Source organism: Eretmochelys imbricata, chromosome 9, assembly GCF_965152235.1.
Source record: "Eretmochelys imbricata isolate rEreImb1 chromosome 9, rEreImb1.hap1, whole genome shotgun sequence".
Classification (NCBI taxonomy): Eukaryota; Metazoa; Chordata; order Testudines; family Cheloniidae; genus Eretmochelys; species Eretmochelys imbricata.
Genome location: NC_135580.1, coordinates 48,909,597 through 48,928,074, shown reverse-complemented (window position 1 = coordinate 48,928,074; position 18,478 = coordinate 48,909,597). Strand labels below are relative to the sequence as shown.

General features: G+C 42.5%; 1 protein-coding gene across 12 annotated transcripts in view; it reads right to left on the bottom strand.

Moving 5' to 3' along the window:
• ARMC8 (armadillo repeat containing 8) overlaps positions 1–18,478 on the bottom strand; it is a 181,819-nt gene that overhangs the window by 105,667 nt on the left and 57,674 nt on the right. For all 12 annotated transcript variants that reach the window (XR_013347187.1, XR_013347191.1, XR_013347188.1 and 9 more), the window contains 2 exons: positions 9,740–9,882; positions 9,541–9,638 (listed from right to left, as the gene is read on the bottom strand). Coding sequence is in view for 3 of the 12 variants with exons in the window: in XM_077827229.1 (XP_077683355.1) it covers positions 9,541–9,638; positions 9,740–9,882 (241 nt within the window). In the remaining 9 variants the exon portion in view is untranslated. The remainder of the gene's footprint in view (positions 1–9,540; positions 9,639–9,739; positions 9,883–18,478) is intronic.

The following is an 18,478-nucleotide window of genomic DNA, read 5'->3' as shown; positions in this document are numbered from 1 at the left end:
GGCTCCCAACAATGTAAGTGCCTCTCTACGGTGACTTAGCACCACCTCCCCAAGTAGCATAGAGTCACTGTCAATGTAATTAGTTCGATGCAGCGTCTATATACACTGCACTGATTACATTGACTGTTACTCGCTTTCAGGAGGTGTCCCACAATGTCCCACACTTACAATACAGTCGACACAGGTGCTCCTGATGAGGATATGCACCGCCGACATAAAGAGCCAAGCATGCACACACACAAGCTATTTAATAATTTCAGTGGCTGTACGATGATGTAAGTTAGATCGACATAATCTACGTAGGTAGATATGGCCTTACTCAGAGTGTCACAGCTAAATACAAAATTAAACAGATTGTCTATCATAAGTAGTTAACACATATTCCCAGAGACTATTCAAGGTGAAATAAATCTTTCCTGAATCCTCCCTTCTAACCTTCAAACAACCCCCAACCTTTCCAATCTCATCATCAGAAGCAAACTCTCCACAGACCAGTCACTAACTCCAAGTGGCACCAGACCCTGTCAGACAACAGACACAAAACCTGCAGACATAGCTCTACTACTGCAAAGTTAAACACCCCCCAACACCTTGCAAGATTCCTGGGCCCTACACATGCCTATCACAACATGTGGTGTACCTCATCCAGTGCACTGAATGCCCCAAAAGCAATTGTATGGGTGAAACCAGACAATCTCTGAGCTCTCAAATTAACTCACACAGGAAAATGATAAAATACAAAAATAACACATCACCTGTGGGTGAACACTTCTCACAAAGCGATCAATATCTGACCTATCATTCCTCATCCCCAAAAGAAACACTTTCAAAAGTTGAGCCTGGGAGCTTAAATTCATAACTTTGCTAGACACTTAAAAATAATGGACTGAACAGAGAGACTGGATTTATGGTTTATTACAACAATCTGTAACCCACTAACAATCCCCATCAGCTGCTTCCCTCTACTCTTTCTTTCCTCCCTATGACTGGAGGGATGTTAATGGGCCACTTCACCTTGAATGGTCCCTTGAAATATGTGTTAACTACTTATGCTAAACAATCTGTTCCATCTTGTATTTAGCTGTGACACTGAGGGCTTGTACACACTACTACTTAGGTCAGTATAATTTATGTCGCTCAGGGGTGCGAATAAGCTTCTCCCGCTGACATAGTTACCGCCTCCCGCAGAAGTAGTTTTATTATGCTGACAGGAGAACTCTCTTCGGTCGGCATAAGACATCTTCACCAGATGTGCTACAGTGGCACAGCTGCATCGGTGCAACCGTGCCACTGTAGAGCTTCTAGTGTAAACTAGCTCTCAGTAAGTTTCCCAGACCTGAAAAATTGTGCGTAAGCTCAAAAGCTTGTCTCTCTCACCAACTGAAGTTGTTCCAATAAAACATATTACCTCACCCACCTTGTGGGAACAGGTAGTTCAGCAGTTCTCAACCTATGGCCCAATCAGCACACAGCTGCAGCCCATGTGACATCCTCAGGGCCATACAGGTAATATATATATATTGTGTGGATGAGACCCACATAACACAGGGAGCTGCATATGCGCCCCACAATGGTAAACAGGTTGAGTACCACTGAATTTATAAGATTCAATGATAGGATACTAATATAGCCCTGCCAAAAATGGGCCACATACTAAAATCAACCAATACTAAAAACTTTTGCTATGAAATTCAGCATCATAAATCAAATTGGTTAATTTTGTTAATTTCTTTTAAAAAATACAATTTCCTATTAAATTAAATTTAAAAAAAAATCAAATATATATATATACTATTCCACTATGTCAGTAATATACAAGTTCTTGTAGCTATATGCTACAGTACAATAGAGTGCACTGATTTAAAATCAGATTTTAATCAATCTGCAAGCAGGAAACCTTGATTTCAATCACTGATTTCAAACTTGTTTTGTATGTATACTTTTTAGTTATTCTCCCAACGAAATACTGATTTTCATTGGTTGATCTGCAACTAAATACAGCCTTTATATTAAGTCTGCTACTTTTTTTTTTGCTAGCCAGGAGGATACACTTATCTATAAACACATTTCAGCAATTACAGTGTTTAATTTACATTTTTATTGTTCTAGAAAATGATGAATGATGTATTTCCTATTTACTAGATGATTAATTTTTAACTCATTTGTGTCAAGCTGTATTTGGATGGAAATTGGAATTCAATTAAAAATGCACAAAAAGAGCATTTAAAAAATAGTTAAATAAGAATATCTTAAATGTGCTGGATACACAAGAAAAGAAATAAGTTTATCAAAATGTTTTTGCATTTAAAACTGATTTAATTAAACAAAATGAGATATCTGTAGTCTGGGACTTGAACTGATTGTTTCTGTTCATCATATGTACACAGTATTGTTGTAGCTGCGTTCGTCCCAGGATAAGAACATAAGAATGGCCATACTGAATCAGACCAATGGTCCATCTAGCCCAGTATCCTGTCTTCCGACAGTGGCCAGTGCCAGGTGCCCCAGAGGGAATGAACACAACAGGTAATCATCAAGTGATCCATCCCCTGTCGCTCATTCCCAGCTTCTGGCAAACAGAGGCTAGGGACACCATTCCTGCCTATCCTGGCTAATAGCCATTGATGGACCTATGCTCCATGAATTTATCTAGTTCTTCTTTGAACCTTGGTATGGTCTTGGCCTTCACAGCATCCTCTGGCAAGGAGTTCCACAGGTTGACTGCGTTGTGTGAAGAAATACTTTCTTTTGCTTGTTTTAAACCTGCTGCCTATTAATTTCATTTGGTGACCCCTAGTTCTTGTGTTACGAGAAGTAGTAAACACTTCCTTATCTACTTTCTCTACACCAGTCATGATTTTATAGACCTCAATCATATCTCCCCTTAGCCGTCTCTTTTCCAAGCTGAAAAGTCCAAGTCTTATTAATCTCTCCTCATAAGGAAGCTGTTCTATACCCCTAATCATTTTTGTTGCCCTTTTCTGAACCTTTTCCAATTCCAATACATCTTTTTTGAGATGAGGTGACCACATCTGCACACAGTATTCAAGATGTGGGCATACCAAGGATTTATATATAGAGGCAACATGGTATTTTCTGTCCTATTATCTATCCCTTTCTGAATTATTCCCAGCTTTCTGTTCGCTTTTTTGACTGCCGCTGCACATTGAGTGGATATTTTCAGAGAACTATCCACAATGACTCCAAGATCTCTTTCTTGAGTTGTGCCACAAGACACAAGATGTCGCAGTGCTTCATAGATCAAAATTCAGTCTTTGATGTAGCTGGGAACTGATCCATTAACTGCTTTGAAAATTAGGATCAAACATGACTGGGAACCAGTGGAGGGACACAAACAGAAACCTGACGTGCTTGTAACAGCCTGAGCCATTGAGAAAGTGGGCAGTTGAATTCTATACCAGCTGGAGCTGGTGCATCATCTTCACATTTAGCTTTAGATACAACAAGTTACAGCAACCCCACCTAGAGATGACAAATGCATGGATCATTATGAGCGGGTACTCCTCGAAGAAGAAGCAAAGGAGTTTCCCTTACCAGTTGGGGTGAAAGGTGGCATTTTTGGAGACTAATGCTACTTGGTCATCCAAGCTTAGCAAGGAGTCAGAAAGGGCACTGAGGCGTCATACCACCTTGAATTTAGGATGTATGCATTCGATGGAAGGCAGGGACAATGTCTTGGCCAGTTCTTCAGAGTTCCCCCTTTGCAACCAGTACCACTTAGATCTCGCCTGGGTTCAGCTGAGCCAACTGGTCTTCATCCAAGAGCTGATGTCCTGTAGGTATTCAGATTCATTAGCAGTAGCGGTGGCTGTACCAGTTGAGAATGAGATATAAAACTGACTGCCATTGGCATCCCGTTTGCAGCCAAAATCACAGTATCTCACTATCTCTGACACTGGTCTCATGCAAATATTGTAGAGAAGCAGGGATGGTATGGATCCCTGCAAGTGAGGGCCTTCAGAGAGGAGGAGCAGTTACTCATTACCACTTGAGTTATGCTGGAGAGGAATGATTGTAGTGCGGGGCCATCTTCTCCTGCTATGTAATGTGTTAGCAATACCAATACGTTGTGGTGCACTGTGTCACAAGGCTGCAAAGAGGTCCAGAAGTGTGAGTGTGCAGATTCTGCCTGTATCCACGACCAAAGGGAGCTTGTCTTCTAGTACAATCTCTGTGCTCCTCCCTGGTCCCAACCCTGATTATGAGGCATGAAGGATATTGGCTGATGTAGCTAGTGCCTATTTTGCTTCAGTCTTCACTACAAAAGTTAATGGCAACCAGATGCTTAACACAATTAATATTAACAGGGGAGAGGAATGCAGGACAAAATAGGGAAAAACACAGGTTAAAGAATATTTAAGTAAGTTTGATGAATTCAAGTCAGCGGGTCCTAACAAGGTTTACCCTATGGTACTAAAAGGGCTACCTGAAAGCAATTTCAGAACCATTAGCTATTATCTTTGAAAGCTTCTGCAGGATGGGGGAGGTCCCAAAGGTCTGGAGAAGGGAAACATAGTACCTATCTTTAAAAGGGGGAACAAACAGGACCTGAAGAATTGTAGACTGGTCAACCTCACTTTGATACGTGGAAAGATACCGGAACAAATGATTAAACAATCAACTTGTAAGCACCTAGAGGATTATCAGGTTGATAGGTAATAGCCAACATTGATTTGTGAAGAAAAAATCATGCCAGCCAATCTAATTTCCTTCTTTGACAAGGTTATTGGCTTGGTAGACAAGGGGAAGCAGTAGACATGATGTATGTTGATTTTAATATAGCTTTTGATCCAGTTCCACATGAAACTGTCAAAATGAAACTAGGGAAATGTGGTCTAGATGGAATTGTTATAAGATAAGGGCACAGCTTGTTGAAAAACTATACTTAAAGGGTAGTTATCGATGGCTCGCTGTCAAAGTGGGAAGACGTATCAACTGGAGTCCTGGAGGGATTTGTCTCTGGTCCAATACTGTTCAATATTTTCAGTAATGACAGAGAATGGAACTGAGAGTATGCTTATAAAATATGCAGATGACATCATGCTGGGAGGGGTTGCAAACATTTTGGAAGACAGAATTAGAATTTAAAATTACCTTAATAAACTAGAGAATTGGTCAGAAATCAGCAAGATGAAATTCAATAGACAGGTGGAAAGTACTACATTAAGGAAGGGAAAAAAAAAATCAAATGCACAGCTACATAATGGGGAACAACCTCTTCTTCTTCTTCAAGTAATGGGCCCTACTGTATTCCACTGAGGATGATTAACAAGCAGTACCTAAGCTGGAAGAGGGTGTGAGAATGAGGATGAAATGGTCGTGCGGAGAATGGAATTTGTGTTCCTCTGTAGGTGTGTGGGGCTTCAGGAAGAAAACAGTTAAGTGAATGGATTGATTGATGTGAAACTGGGAGATTACCTTTGGTAAGAATTTGGGATGCAGGCTCAGTGAGACTATCTTTTGTGGAAAATTGTGAAAGGCAGGTCTGCTATCATAGCTCCGAGTTTGCCAACCCTTCTCACGAAAGTGATACCAAGAAGGAAGGAGACTTTCATAGAAAGAAGGGACATAGAGCACAATGTTAACAGTTCAAATGGTTATTTTTTTTCATTAGCATAGCTAGAACTAGTTTCAGGTCCCATTGGGGTGTGATGGGCTGGGGTGGGAAGGTTCTGATGCGACCCTTCCAAAAGCTAGCAGTTAGCAGGTGTGTAAAGACAGAGTGACCCCACGGGAATGTGCTAATTACCGCCAAATGGACTTTCAGAGAGTTGATGGAGAGACCCAATGCCTTCAGGAATAGCACACAGTCTAGGAAGAGGGGGATCCCTGCTGATTCCGGTGAAACTCCGATTTTGTTGGGTCAAGGAGGCAAAGCGCTTCCACTTGCTCCAGTAACAGCACCTGGTGGATTCCTCCCTGCTGCTGGAGAGGATGTCTTGCACAGTTGAAGAACAGATCCGTTCTAATGCAGATACCCATTCAAATACCATGCTCTCAGGTGCAGCAGCACCTGTGGATTGGGATGCCTGATCTCGCTGTTGCACTGTGTCAGCAAATCAGGGAATGTGTGGATAGGAATTGGTGGACAGGTTTACATGAAATGGAGATTGGAAACCAGAACTGTCTGGACCAGCTGGGGGCGATCAGAATGACCGTTGCTCCATCTCGTTGGATCTTGTGCAGTACCCGAAGAACAGTAAAGGAGGGAAAGCATAGCTGATTTGGTCTGACCAGGAGAATAGGAGATCATTGCCCTGAAAGTGGTGGCCGAGTCCTCCCTTGGAGCAGTACATGGTGCATTTCCTATTTATATGCGAGGCAAAGAGGTTTCTGATTGGAATCCCACGTTGGGTGAAGATATCACTACCAAACCATGAAGTTCCCACTCATGGTCGATCATAAAATAGAGCAAGTCTGCAAGCACAAGAGGGTCTGATGAGTGATGCATCAATTCCAGAGACTGACTGTTTCTGTGTATAGAGCGGTCGATCTTGTGACCCCCCTATCCCAGTTTGTTGCTGTAGAAAACAGTGGTCATATTGTCTGACATGTGTCGACGATGATCGTCTTTTCCGGGGAGGAGAGGAAGGGAATCCCTATGAATACGTGATGTGGGTCTATCTGAAGGGATGAGAGCAGGGACTCTCAGCATGAGGTCTATGGCTTGATGTTTGGGCGAGTAAACTGTTTGGAGTCACATCTGGAGGCAGCAAAGATGGAGTCGAAAGTGAAAGTGGTCACATATGTATGCAAAACCATGTGGCCAAGGAGGGATAGGCAAGTCCTCACCAATACATAAGGATTGTTGATGATGTGAGTTATGCTTTCTCTAATTGCCTGGAACCTGTCCCTCAGTAGGCAAGCCCGTGTTGTGACTGGTTTTTACTGATGGCGTTTAGCATATTTGGCATATAAATATCTTGCAACACCAGCTACAACAGTGCCATCGAATGCCTATCATCACTTTCAGGTGACGTAAAGAAGAAAGAGGCAGCATTATCTCCCGTAAATATAAACAAATTTGTTTATCTTAGCAATTGGCTGAACAAGAAGGAGGACTGAGTGGACTTGTAGGTGCTAAAGTTTTACATTGTTTTGTTTTTGAATGCAGTTATCTAAAACAAATAATTCTACATTTGAAAATTGCGCTTTCATGGTAAAGAGACTGCACTACAGAACTTGTATAAGGTGAACTGAAAAATACTATTTCTTTTGTTTATCTTTTTTACAGTGAAAATATTTGTAAAAAAATATAAAGTGAGCACTGTACACTTTGTATTCTGTGTTGTAATTGAAATCAATATATTTGAAAATGTAAAAAACATTCAAAAATATTTAAATAAATGGTATTCTATTATTGCTTAACAGTGAAATTAAAATGGCAATTGATCACTTCTTTTATCTCATGATTAATCACAATTAATTGTTTTAATCGTTTGACAGCCCTAGTTTTTTACTCACAATATCATGCTGTACCAACTGAAAGGCCTTACAGAAGTCTATTACATCAACACTATTACCTTCATCAGCCAAACTTCTAATCTCATTAATAAAAGATACCAAATTACTGCCACTAAGAAGCCTGATATCCACACACGTGGAATCTCCAGCACTCTTTGCAGGGCCATAAGGCTCTACAGTGGGCAGTGTTCTGCCGCTGTAGGCAACATTTTTAGTCAGTTGCTGATTGAATTGACAAGGCGTTGGCCTGCTAAAGACAAATTTGCAATGAAAAGCAGTGACGGATGCTTTTGTGTGGTGTACCTAGTACCCATCCACCTCCCATTGGAGTCTTGCTACTGACCTTAATGAGAGATGGACTGGGCCTCTAAATGATGGGACGAGGATTTCACCGATGTCACTAACTGGCTATGCCTGGCTGTTACTTTCAGGAGGTGTTTCATGGCATCACGTATGGAGAGTAAAATTTATCGAAACCATCATGAAATGTATGTACACTGTACAGAAAACCCATCACACTTAAGGAACAAGAAAACTATCCGGTGATGATTTCCTACAATGTTTGGAATGTGCCTGCAAAAAAAATAAAAATGTGCTGCATGAACTGAGAAAATCTGTACGGCCTGGTCTACACTGGGTAATCAATCTAAGTTACGCAACTTCAGCTACCTGAATAACGCAGCTGAAGTCGACGTACTTAGATCTACTCATCGCAGTATCTTCACTTCAGTAAGTCGACTGCTGACACTCCCCCGTCGACTCTGGCTGCGCCTCTTGCTCCAGTGGAGTATTGGAGTAGATGGGAGAGCGCTCGGCAGTCTATTTATCACGTCTTCACTAGACCCTGCTGGACCGATCGCTCTGGAGGTAAGTGTAGACATGCCCTAAGTCTCATCATCATTGATGTTAAACCAAACAGCACTTCCATATGGATGCATCTCAATGCTTCTGGCAAGATAGAGCAGCAATACTTGTTTGGATGTATAGGAGGCGGTCTCAGTGCTTCTGAAAATTCAATTAAGGACCATGCCTTTCATCACCCTTTTATTCCCAGCTCCCACCTGAAGACTCCAAGCACTCTTGCAGAAGCCCAGCACACAATGACAATGCAATGGATCTCAGGGTGTCTAAACACCATATTTTAGCCACCCATCCCTGCAATATTAGCAGTGCAAGCATTTAAAAATTTTGGCCTGAATGCTTTTTAGTCCAAGTCTGGTTCCTGACTGCTTAGATGCAGAGTGTTGCATGTATACCGTGAGCTTACGGTGTGGGTCAACACTGAAAAGTGTCTGTAAAAATGACACTGTACGGGGTCCATGTTCATTTTCTCTCAAATGCCATATTGAATTCACTCAGTGTACAAACAAGAGGGTTTTTTTCCCTCTTTAACTGAAAGCCCTGCTAATTTAGCCTGGCACATGAGACTCAAGATAGATTATTGCTGGTGATGATGCATGAGCCAGAAAGAAAGATTATGCCAGACAAATTCTGCCCTTTTTAACAAACTAAGGAAGTGACAATACAGGTTAACTATAAGATGAAAATATCTTGACAGTGAGGATCTTCCAAGCTAAATGATGGAAGCTACCTGAAATATTTAAAACTGAATAATGCACTAAAAATTTAGGTTAGAAGAAAATGCTGTATTGCCTGCATGATTTATTAGACCTTAGTAGGTCTTTTCCAGTTCTAACTATTATAATTCTGTGATACCATGGGATTTTTTCCCCTCTTAAATGATACTTGAATTAAACCAAACCATCTGTATTCTCACATCTTCTATATACAATAGGCCACAAAGCTAGAATTTTCAGTTAATTGGTGTACAAGTGGCATCAGTAGTCAGGATCTCCCATTGCCAAAAAATTAATGTTCGCAGGGTCAGGATATCTGGACTCCTGATGCCTATGAGTGAAATATTAATAGTGTTAGTAGCACCATACCTAAATATTATCACAAACAGATGACATCATCAGCACACACACATAATACGGCTGCATTGCAGGAACAGAAGTTATATACAAGAGCAAAGATACATTGCCTAAAACTTACTGTGTACAATAGTTCCTCTGGAGTTACTGGGCTGGTGAAAATAGTACGAAGACATCGGAGGCAAGCTTCAATAAACTTCAGTTCTGGTGACAGCAATCCTGTGAATATACATATAGTTTCATTCTTTTTGCTTATTTAAAACACAAGTGTTGTAGAAATAGTTACCAAAGTATATTGCATTAAATGAAAGCCAAGATACCTTGCAATAAGGCTGGGATAATATGGCAGTCTAGTAGAGATTTGACATTGTTTTCTGTACCCATCGCAAGGCTTCCTAGCACTACTGCACATTCAGTTCTCAGTTCCGTGCTGGAGGTTTCTTGCTGAAGCAAATACAGCAACCTGTAAATGGAATTACAGAATAATTCCAGTTATCCAAATGCCCTTTACCCAAAAATCCTAGTTATCCAAATCCCAGTGTGCCCCATATGTAGCCCTATGTTAACCAATCACCTGCTAATAAATTCTCAGTCAACCTGTTAGTGCCTGCTGGCACTAATTAATGGCTTAGTATTTTTATAGCAGCTCAGAAAAATTCAGAATTATGTACACAGTGGTTTTAATACAATTTGGGTGTTTTAATAAACTTAAAGTGCAAAATATTAAGCAAATATCAACATTACTCCCTTCATTCCCCATATTTCTATATTAGTGAGACTGCAGCTCAAAACAGCACTCTGTTCATCCAAATGCCTAGTTATCTGAAACTTCTAGATGTCCCCAGGCCATCTGAATAAATAAGGAAGTGTACTGTATTTACAGAGAAATATTCAGACTGAAGAAAACCATAGCATCACAGCATCGAGTTCAAGTGCAGCCTGCCACGTAAAAAGGATACTGTTCCTACTGGAGGGAATGACGGAATTGAAAGAGGATACAACAAACATCCTACAACAGTCACACAGGTATTTTTACAATAAGTATTACTGTATATGTTAGACTTCTCATTATTACAGAAAGATACCATATTCTGAACCTTCTAGAAAGATAAGAGCACAGTAATGATTGACATCCTAGAAAACTTCCTACTAGATACTGGTACAATCCAAAATTTGAGAGAGAGAGAGAATTTTGAAAATTTTATTTAGTTTAAATCAGTGTCCTGATGCCCCATCTTTACATGAACAGACACGATCACTGACAAACAGACAATCTTGACCATGCCTGTAAATAGATTCCCTGTTAAGAGACAATCTATCAATCTGGAATAGAATATTGAGTAACCCACCCCCATCAGCTCTCATGAAAGCAGGTCAATAGTGAGACGTTTGGGGCCCAACTGCTCCTCTCATATAAGCATAGGAACTGAGTCAAAAAAATAACCCATGCACACATCCCTAGCTGGTCAGACAGGTGTCTGCTGTGATCCAGATGAATTGGGATCTTGAGGTTTCCCTAGACCAGGTTTCTAGAACGTTCCACCATCTCAGAGACAAATTTGCAATGGTGGGAGTGACCTAATTGAGCAGAGATACCGGGAGGAGAACCCACACTATAAAAGAAAAGATCTGAGAGGAAAGGCCACAAGATTGCAACTCACCAGGATACTATCAAGCCTGAGAAAAGAAGGGCTTGCTAGATGAAGTACTGGGTCTATACCAAACCTTTGTTTCTCTGTAGTCCACGAGCAGGATAACTTTGTCGAGATGGATTCTTGTGATGAAAATAAGCAGCTGTTTTTCCAGATAATCACAAATCTATGCTGATGGACCAGAGAGAGAGAGAGAGACCTGAACCCCCTTTTATCTGCACTGCAATCAAATGAAGAGACCCACTGCCTGGAGAAATATGTGGATACTCTCTCCTCAGCAGAGGAAAAATCAGCACCTGCTAATATTTTGGAGACATCTCATGGGATTGAAGGAGAAGGTTCACTTACTGAACTTAAGCCTCCCTCACTACAAACCTCAAGTGTCTAAAGTAGGAAGGATGAACTGGGGACACAGAAAAATGGCTCTCTGAGGTCTATGGAGCATACATACAGTAGAACCTCAGCATTACGGACACATTGGGAATGGAGTTTGTCCATAACTCTCAAATATTTGTAACTCTGAACAAAGTGCAATTTGGGCTCCAGATCCAGCAACTGACTCTCCAGGCCAGGTTTCAACAGTAGCTGAGCTCCCTACTCAGCACCGGTATGAGTTTGCAAGTTTGTCCCCGTCCTTACGGGGGTGTGTGTGTATAAACAGCATGTCCCCCTTATGGGGTGGGGCAGGGGTGCTAACAGCCCATCCCCCTCCCATGGTGGGAGGGGAGAGGTGAAAGCAGTGCAGACCCCAGCGCTGCTCCTGCTCTGTTGGCTCCTGCTGCCTTGAGCTAGCAGCTCCAGGGTCTTGCTGTAAGTGGCTACCCCGTGTGCAGGGGTAGGGACAGGCAGCCCAGATGCGTCTATCTCCAAGATGCAATACAGGCACAGTACAATATTTGCTCCCCCCCCCCTTTTTTTTGGAGGGGGGCGGGGGGGTTCTCTGCTGCTGCCTGATTGGTTACTTCCAGTTTCACTTGGTGTCCGGTTGACTGGTCAGTCCATAACTCTGGTGTTTGTATCTTTGAGATTCTACTGTAGTCCTTTTTCTAGATCTCTTGGATTAAGATGACGTGCTCTATTCAGTAACATACGCGTCATGAATCAGATGTAAATTGTTGTGAGGAGTCTAAAAAGAACAACACTTTCCTTCTCCTCCAGTATAACAAACACCCTTCTTGGAGGATTCTGACTTTTAGCTTAATCTCTTTTCCTGGTGTGGGGACCTGAGGCAGGAAGAGGGAAAGAGAAATGGGAGGAATGATATCTGAAGGTATCAACTGCCAGGTGGGTCAGGACTTGAGCCTTTTTACGAGATCGCACACTGACCAGGCCTAGCTTCCTCCTTCCAAATCATTTACTGTGCTACATCAGACTATGGAGGCTGGGAGGGTAAATAGCAAGTATTTTAGCGACTAGCAATGGTCTTCCCTCAGAAGACTCACAAATACAGAGAACATCCCTAAACCCAACCCCACACAACAGTGTTCGGACATCCTGAATCCTGCAGGGATTATGCTTCAGACAGAGGGCAGCTCAGGCCTCATCTCCAGCCTATAGCAGTGCCCACTGTCACCCTTTACGAGGAGTCAGTATAGACCCATGGTCCAAGGCTTGTCCAAGGCAGGGGGAAGCCCAATCCCTTGCAGTCAGGGGAGTAGGCACTATTACAAAGAACGAGCTGCATTTCCTGCTCTGAGTCAACGCCTCAGCTAATGAGTTGGGGGTCAAGAGTCTACTCGGTGAGGAATCTGGGAGGAGAGAGTACAGTGGAAAAGACTAGCTGTCAAGCCTGCTGAAACAGGTGTAGAGCACAGCCTGTTCCCCCAGAGACAGCACATTGGGCTTGTGACACAACTCACAGCTTATATAAGGGGAGCAGTGAGATCCCAAAACTTCTAACCAATGAACTGCCTCCACGAGTTCCTGTGGGGCACCTAACCCTTTAATTTGTTCCAGTGTACAAGAATGTAGTAACACATTCTCATCTTCACTGCACAGAACTTCATGCAGAAACCAATGGAGTTACTCTTGATTTATACCAATGTAAATTAAGATCAGAGCCAACAGGTTTTGGAGGGAGGCTCTCAAAGAGCACTTTTAAACCTTTCAGATGATTAATATACTCTAATAAAGGCCTTAATACACATTTGTTTATGCATGTGGTCACTACAGGGCACAGTTAGCAGTGTTTGGGTGCCTTATCTGTGTGTTTGGATACCTCAGTGTGTTTGGATTTCTAAGTTAAGGTTAAACTCTAAATTCCTGGATTTGTAATGCTTATTTCGGGGATAATTACACCATTCCTTAATAATTTTACTGCTAGAGCTCGAATATGTACTCTCAACCTTAACTCTAGCTTAACTTTTTGTTTTTGTTTTTTTTTTGTCTTGAGAGACCATGTGGGTGGACCAATTTGTTGGTGACAGAGACAAGCTTTCAAGCTTACAGAGAGCTCTTCTTCAGGTCTGGGAAAGGAACTCCCAGCATCACAGCAAAATGCAAGGTGGAAAAGATTGTTTAACAAATAGTTCACACATGTTGTAAGGAACTATACAAAGTAGAGTGGCTCATTAACAGCTCTGCAGTCATAGGACAAAAAAAAAAGGAAGGGGGGGTTAGTGGTTTACAGATTGTTGTAGTAAGCCATAAATACAGTGTCTCTGTTTCAGTCCACGATTTTTGGTGCCTAGCAAAGTAATGAATTTAGACTCCGAGGCTCATCTTTTCAAAGTGTTATGCAGGTTTCCTTTGAGGATGAGGAATGATAGGTCAGATACAGAGTGATCACTTTGTGAAATGTGTTTATGCATAGCTGGTACAGTGTTTTTATCTTTTATCATTTGCCTATGAGAGTTCATTCGCGAGATTGTCTGCTTTCACCACATAGTTATTGGTGTATTTAGTGCACTGGATGAGGTATACCACATGTAATAAGCATGTGCAGGATCCACAGCTCTTGAAAGGTGTGTTGTGGGAGGTGTTGATTATTCTATCACTGAAGATATGTCTGCAGATTTTGCATCTGTTCTGGCAGGGTCTGGTGCCACTTTGAGGTGGTGCATCCTGGTCTGTGGGGAGCTTGTTTACTGATGAGTTTAGAGAGGGGTTGTGGGAGTTGTTTGAAGGTCAGAACAGGTGGTGTTCAGGAAAGATTTCTTTCATGATGGGGCCCCCATTGAGTTTGGGTTGTAGTTGTTTGAGGATACCCTGTATGGGAACTAGTGTGGGCTGGTAAGTGACAACTAAGGGTGTGCAGTCAGCATGGGTTTTATTTCAGTATTGAAGGAGGTTCTCTTAAGGTATCTGGGTTGCCTGTTCCATGATATGATCTCCTTCTCTGGTGGTGTGTCCCTGTTTGGTGAAGGTGGTTTTAAATGAGTTATGGTGTATATCCTGGACTTTTCTTCAGAGCATATTCTGTCGTATTTGAGTGCCTGGATGTAGATAACCGATTTCATGGTGTGTTTTGGGTGGTTACTAAAATCTATGAAGGTAGAGGTGGAGGTCCATGGGTTTCTTGTATATGATTGTCTGTAGGGTTACATTGCTGAAGCTGAGTGTGGTATCCAGGAAGTTGATGCTCATGTGGGAGTGTTCCAGAGAGAGTTTAATGGACAGGTGGTGGCTGTTGAAATCTACAAGGAAGTTTAAGCCATATATCCAGAGGATTAAAATATCCTTGATATCTCTCAGGCATTTCATTTATTTTGTGGTGCATTTGTCCGGAAATTCTTCTTCCAGGTGGCCGAAGAAGTTGTTGGCATATTGGTAAGCCACATTACTAACCATGGCTGGTCCCATGGTTTGGACAAAGTGTTTGTCATTGGATGTAAAACTGTTATGGGTGAGGATGAAGTGGATGAGTTTGGCAATGTGTTTGGGGTTGATATCTGAGGGTTGTCCATTGTCTTGTAAATATATTTGAGGCGGGCAGCTATGCAGTCATTGTGGTATATAGGGAAGTGACATCCATGATGGCGAGGATGATGTTTAGAGGGAGGTTGTTAATATTGTGGAGTTTGTGGAGGAAGTTAGTTGTGTCCTGGAGGAAGCCAGCCCTTTGTGTGGTGAGTGGTTCAGTAAGAGTGCCATGGCCAGATATGATGGATCTGCCTGGGTTCCCTTGTTTGTGTATCTTGGGAAGCCTGTAGAAGGTCCCTGGGGTGGGTTCATGCAAAACCCTTTCAACAGATGAGCCTGGGAGCTTAAATTGCTAGACACTAAAAATCATGGTCCTAATACAGACACTGGATTTATGGCTTATTACAATAGGTGGACATTCTGATGGATATGACAATCTACCAAGACCTTTGGCAGGAAGAGAGGATGGGTATGTAATGTGACCTTGTCACTGCAGAAGGTAGTGTAAGGTGGGTCAGCCATGCGCAGTCCAATTTTTCTACCCTTCTGGCCACGGTGATGGCTATCAGGAATGAGATCTTGAGGGAGGAATAAAGGAACGAGCAAGGGGCCATAGGTTTGAAAGGAAAGTTTTTTTAAGGCATTCAGGACTAAGTCAAGGTCCCAATGGATTGTGGGATTCCAGACATGAGGAAACAAGTTAGATAGACCCTTAAAGAATCTAGTCATGATAGGGTGAGCAAAAATTGAGAAACCCTTGACAGGCAAATGGAAAGCCATGATAGCTGCCAGGTGCACCTTGAAAGAACTCATAGACAGACGCTATATTTTTAATTCCGACAGGTAATAAAGGATCGTTGAGAGAGGAGTTTCAGAAGTGAATATGGAATGATGAGAACACCAGAAAAGGAAGTGTTTCCACTTCTGCAGGTAAGTCTTACGTGTGAAAGGCGTCCGACTATTCAAAAGTATGGACTGGATCTCAACAGAGCTGTGTGATTCTAAATTAGGGAACTGAGGAGCCAGGCTGCCATGAGGTCCAGACATATGGTTGGGGCGGCTCATGGTGCTCGAGTTGTGTGTCAGGGGGTCTGATCTGAGCAGGAGGTGTCAAGGTATCAATACAGAAAAGTGGGATAGATCTGAGTACCACATTTGTCTGTGCCAAGATGGGTCTATTAAGATGACCCTTGCTTACTCCTGCTTCTGTCTGATTAATGTCCTGAGGATTATAGGAGTTGGTGGATAGGCACAGAAAAGAATATAGGGCCAGGAAACTAGAAGGCTATCTTATAAAAAGTTGTGGCCACATCCCCTTTGGAGTAGATTTGTTATTGGTCAGGGTTGCAGAGAGGTCCATTAAGGGGAGGCCCCATGCTTTCAGGATCCTGTGGAAGATCAGGTTATTGCGCACCCACTCATAATCCTGCTGTAAGTTTCTGCTCAGAACATCTGTCGTCATGTTCTGGAAGCCTGATAGGTAAATCGCAGAAATCTATGTGGTGGGCCAAGCACCAATTCTATAGTTTTAGCAATTCTATAGATAAGGACTAGGATCTTGCTTCCCCTTGTCGATTTATATAGTACATTGCCACCCTTCTATCATTAATTCTGACATGATGGCCATGAATGTCATGGAAAAAATAATGGCATGCATAAACTGCTCTTAGATCTAAAATGTTGACGTGAAGCACCGTTTCCTGTGGAGACCATTTGCTATGTGCTGTGGAACTTTGTAAGTGAGCTTCCCAGCCTAAGTGGGAGGCATCCATTGTCATGACTCATACTGGTGGGAGGCATGAGAATGGTGCTCCCACACAGACCTTCAAGGGCCCTCCCACCACCTGAGGTACTCCAGTATCCATGGAGATATGGAAACTCATTAGGCCAGACTATGTTTGTTCAGTGTACATAGGATTTTGAGCCAAGCCAGAAGACATTGGAGACATACTCTCACGTGTGGTGTCACAAATGCCAAAGCTGACAAATGACCTACAATTTGGAAGCAAGTTATTACTGATGTCAGAGGATTCAGCTGTAGGGCGGTAATAAGCCTAGATATGGCAGAAAACCTGTGCTCTGGTAGGTAGGATCTGGCAGTCCAGGAGTCCAGCATAACTTCAGTGAAATCAATCCTCTGAATGGGTGTTAAAGTGGACTTTTTCAGGTTCATATGAAGGCCCAAAGATTGGAACAAGGTTAGGGCCTGGATGGTTGCCGATTGGACCACTATTATAGAACGTCCCTTGAGAAGCTAGTCATTCAGTCGGGAAGACTGCAATACTGTCTCCATGCAAGTAAGCTGCAACTACTGAGAGGACCTTCGTAAAAACTCATGGGGCTGTGGAAAGCCCAAAGGGGAGGATACAGTATTGTCTGTGTTCTGAGCAGAAGACAAAGAGCAGAAATTATTTGTAGGAAGGAAGTATGGTGACATGAAAATACGCATCTGAGAGGCTGAACCAATTCCCCCATTTAGGGATGGGATTATGGTAGCCAGTGTCACCATCCTCAAGTGCTGTGAATGGTGTTCAGGTTCCAGAGGTTTAGAATCAGCTGCCAACCACTGTTTCTTTTGGAAACCAAAAAAATATATGAAATCAAACCCTCTTTCTGCAAATTCTGAGGGAACTGGCTCTATCATCCGCAGAAGGGATTGAACCATTTACTTTAAGAGATCCCTGTGAAAGGGATCCCTGAGGAGGGAAGGGGGGATGACTGATAGATTGAAAGTGTACAGAGTATCCAGTAGTGACCACCTCTAAAATCTACTTGTCTGTGGCAATAAGCTAACGAACAGGTAGAAATCAAGATAGGCGATCCCAGAAAGAGGGGTACTTGCAGCAGACTCATGAGAGGGAATTTTCTGAGGCCCTCAAGTAGGCTGTCAAAATGGCTGTTTGGAGCCCAACTGGGGGTCTCCATTGGGCATGACCTATCTTTTGAGACCTGGATCTCTTTTTGGGAGGTTCTGCAGGGCTGGAATAGGTATGATCCAGATGGTATTGGAATGGCCAGGATCTTTGTGCTGTCTGGAATTTACTAAGAAACTACTTTGTTCCAGCTCCATAAATCCTGAGCAACCTAAGGGTTGTCCTTCTGGGTGAACAATGAGCTGTCAGCGTCACCAATGAACAGATAAAGCCTTTCATGGGGAGGTCTTCTACTGTTGTTTGTACTTCACTAAGGAGGCCAAAAGACTGGAGCCAAGATGCTCATTGCACAGCCACAGCACCATTGAGGACAGCCTGTAAGGAAGCTCTGGTGATTAGTTAGCCTTCAGAAAAGAGGGATTGGTACTCTGGAAAATCATCAACAATATGAGTAAATTTTGCAGTTATTGAAATCACGTTTTGTCATCAGGGCATGATAATTTGTTGCGTGAAACTGAAGAACAGCATAGGAATAGCTCTTCCTGCCAAGGAGGTCTAAGTGTTTTGCCTCCCCATCCAAAAGCATGGATCCTGAGCATATCTCACTGCTTCTCTTGTTGACTGCAACCACTACAAGAAAGCTGGAGGTGGGGTAAGACGAAATATTCCAACC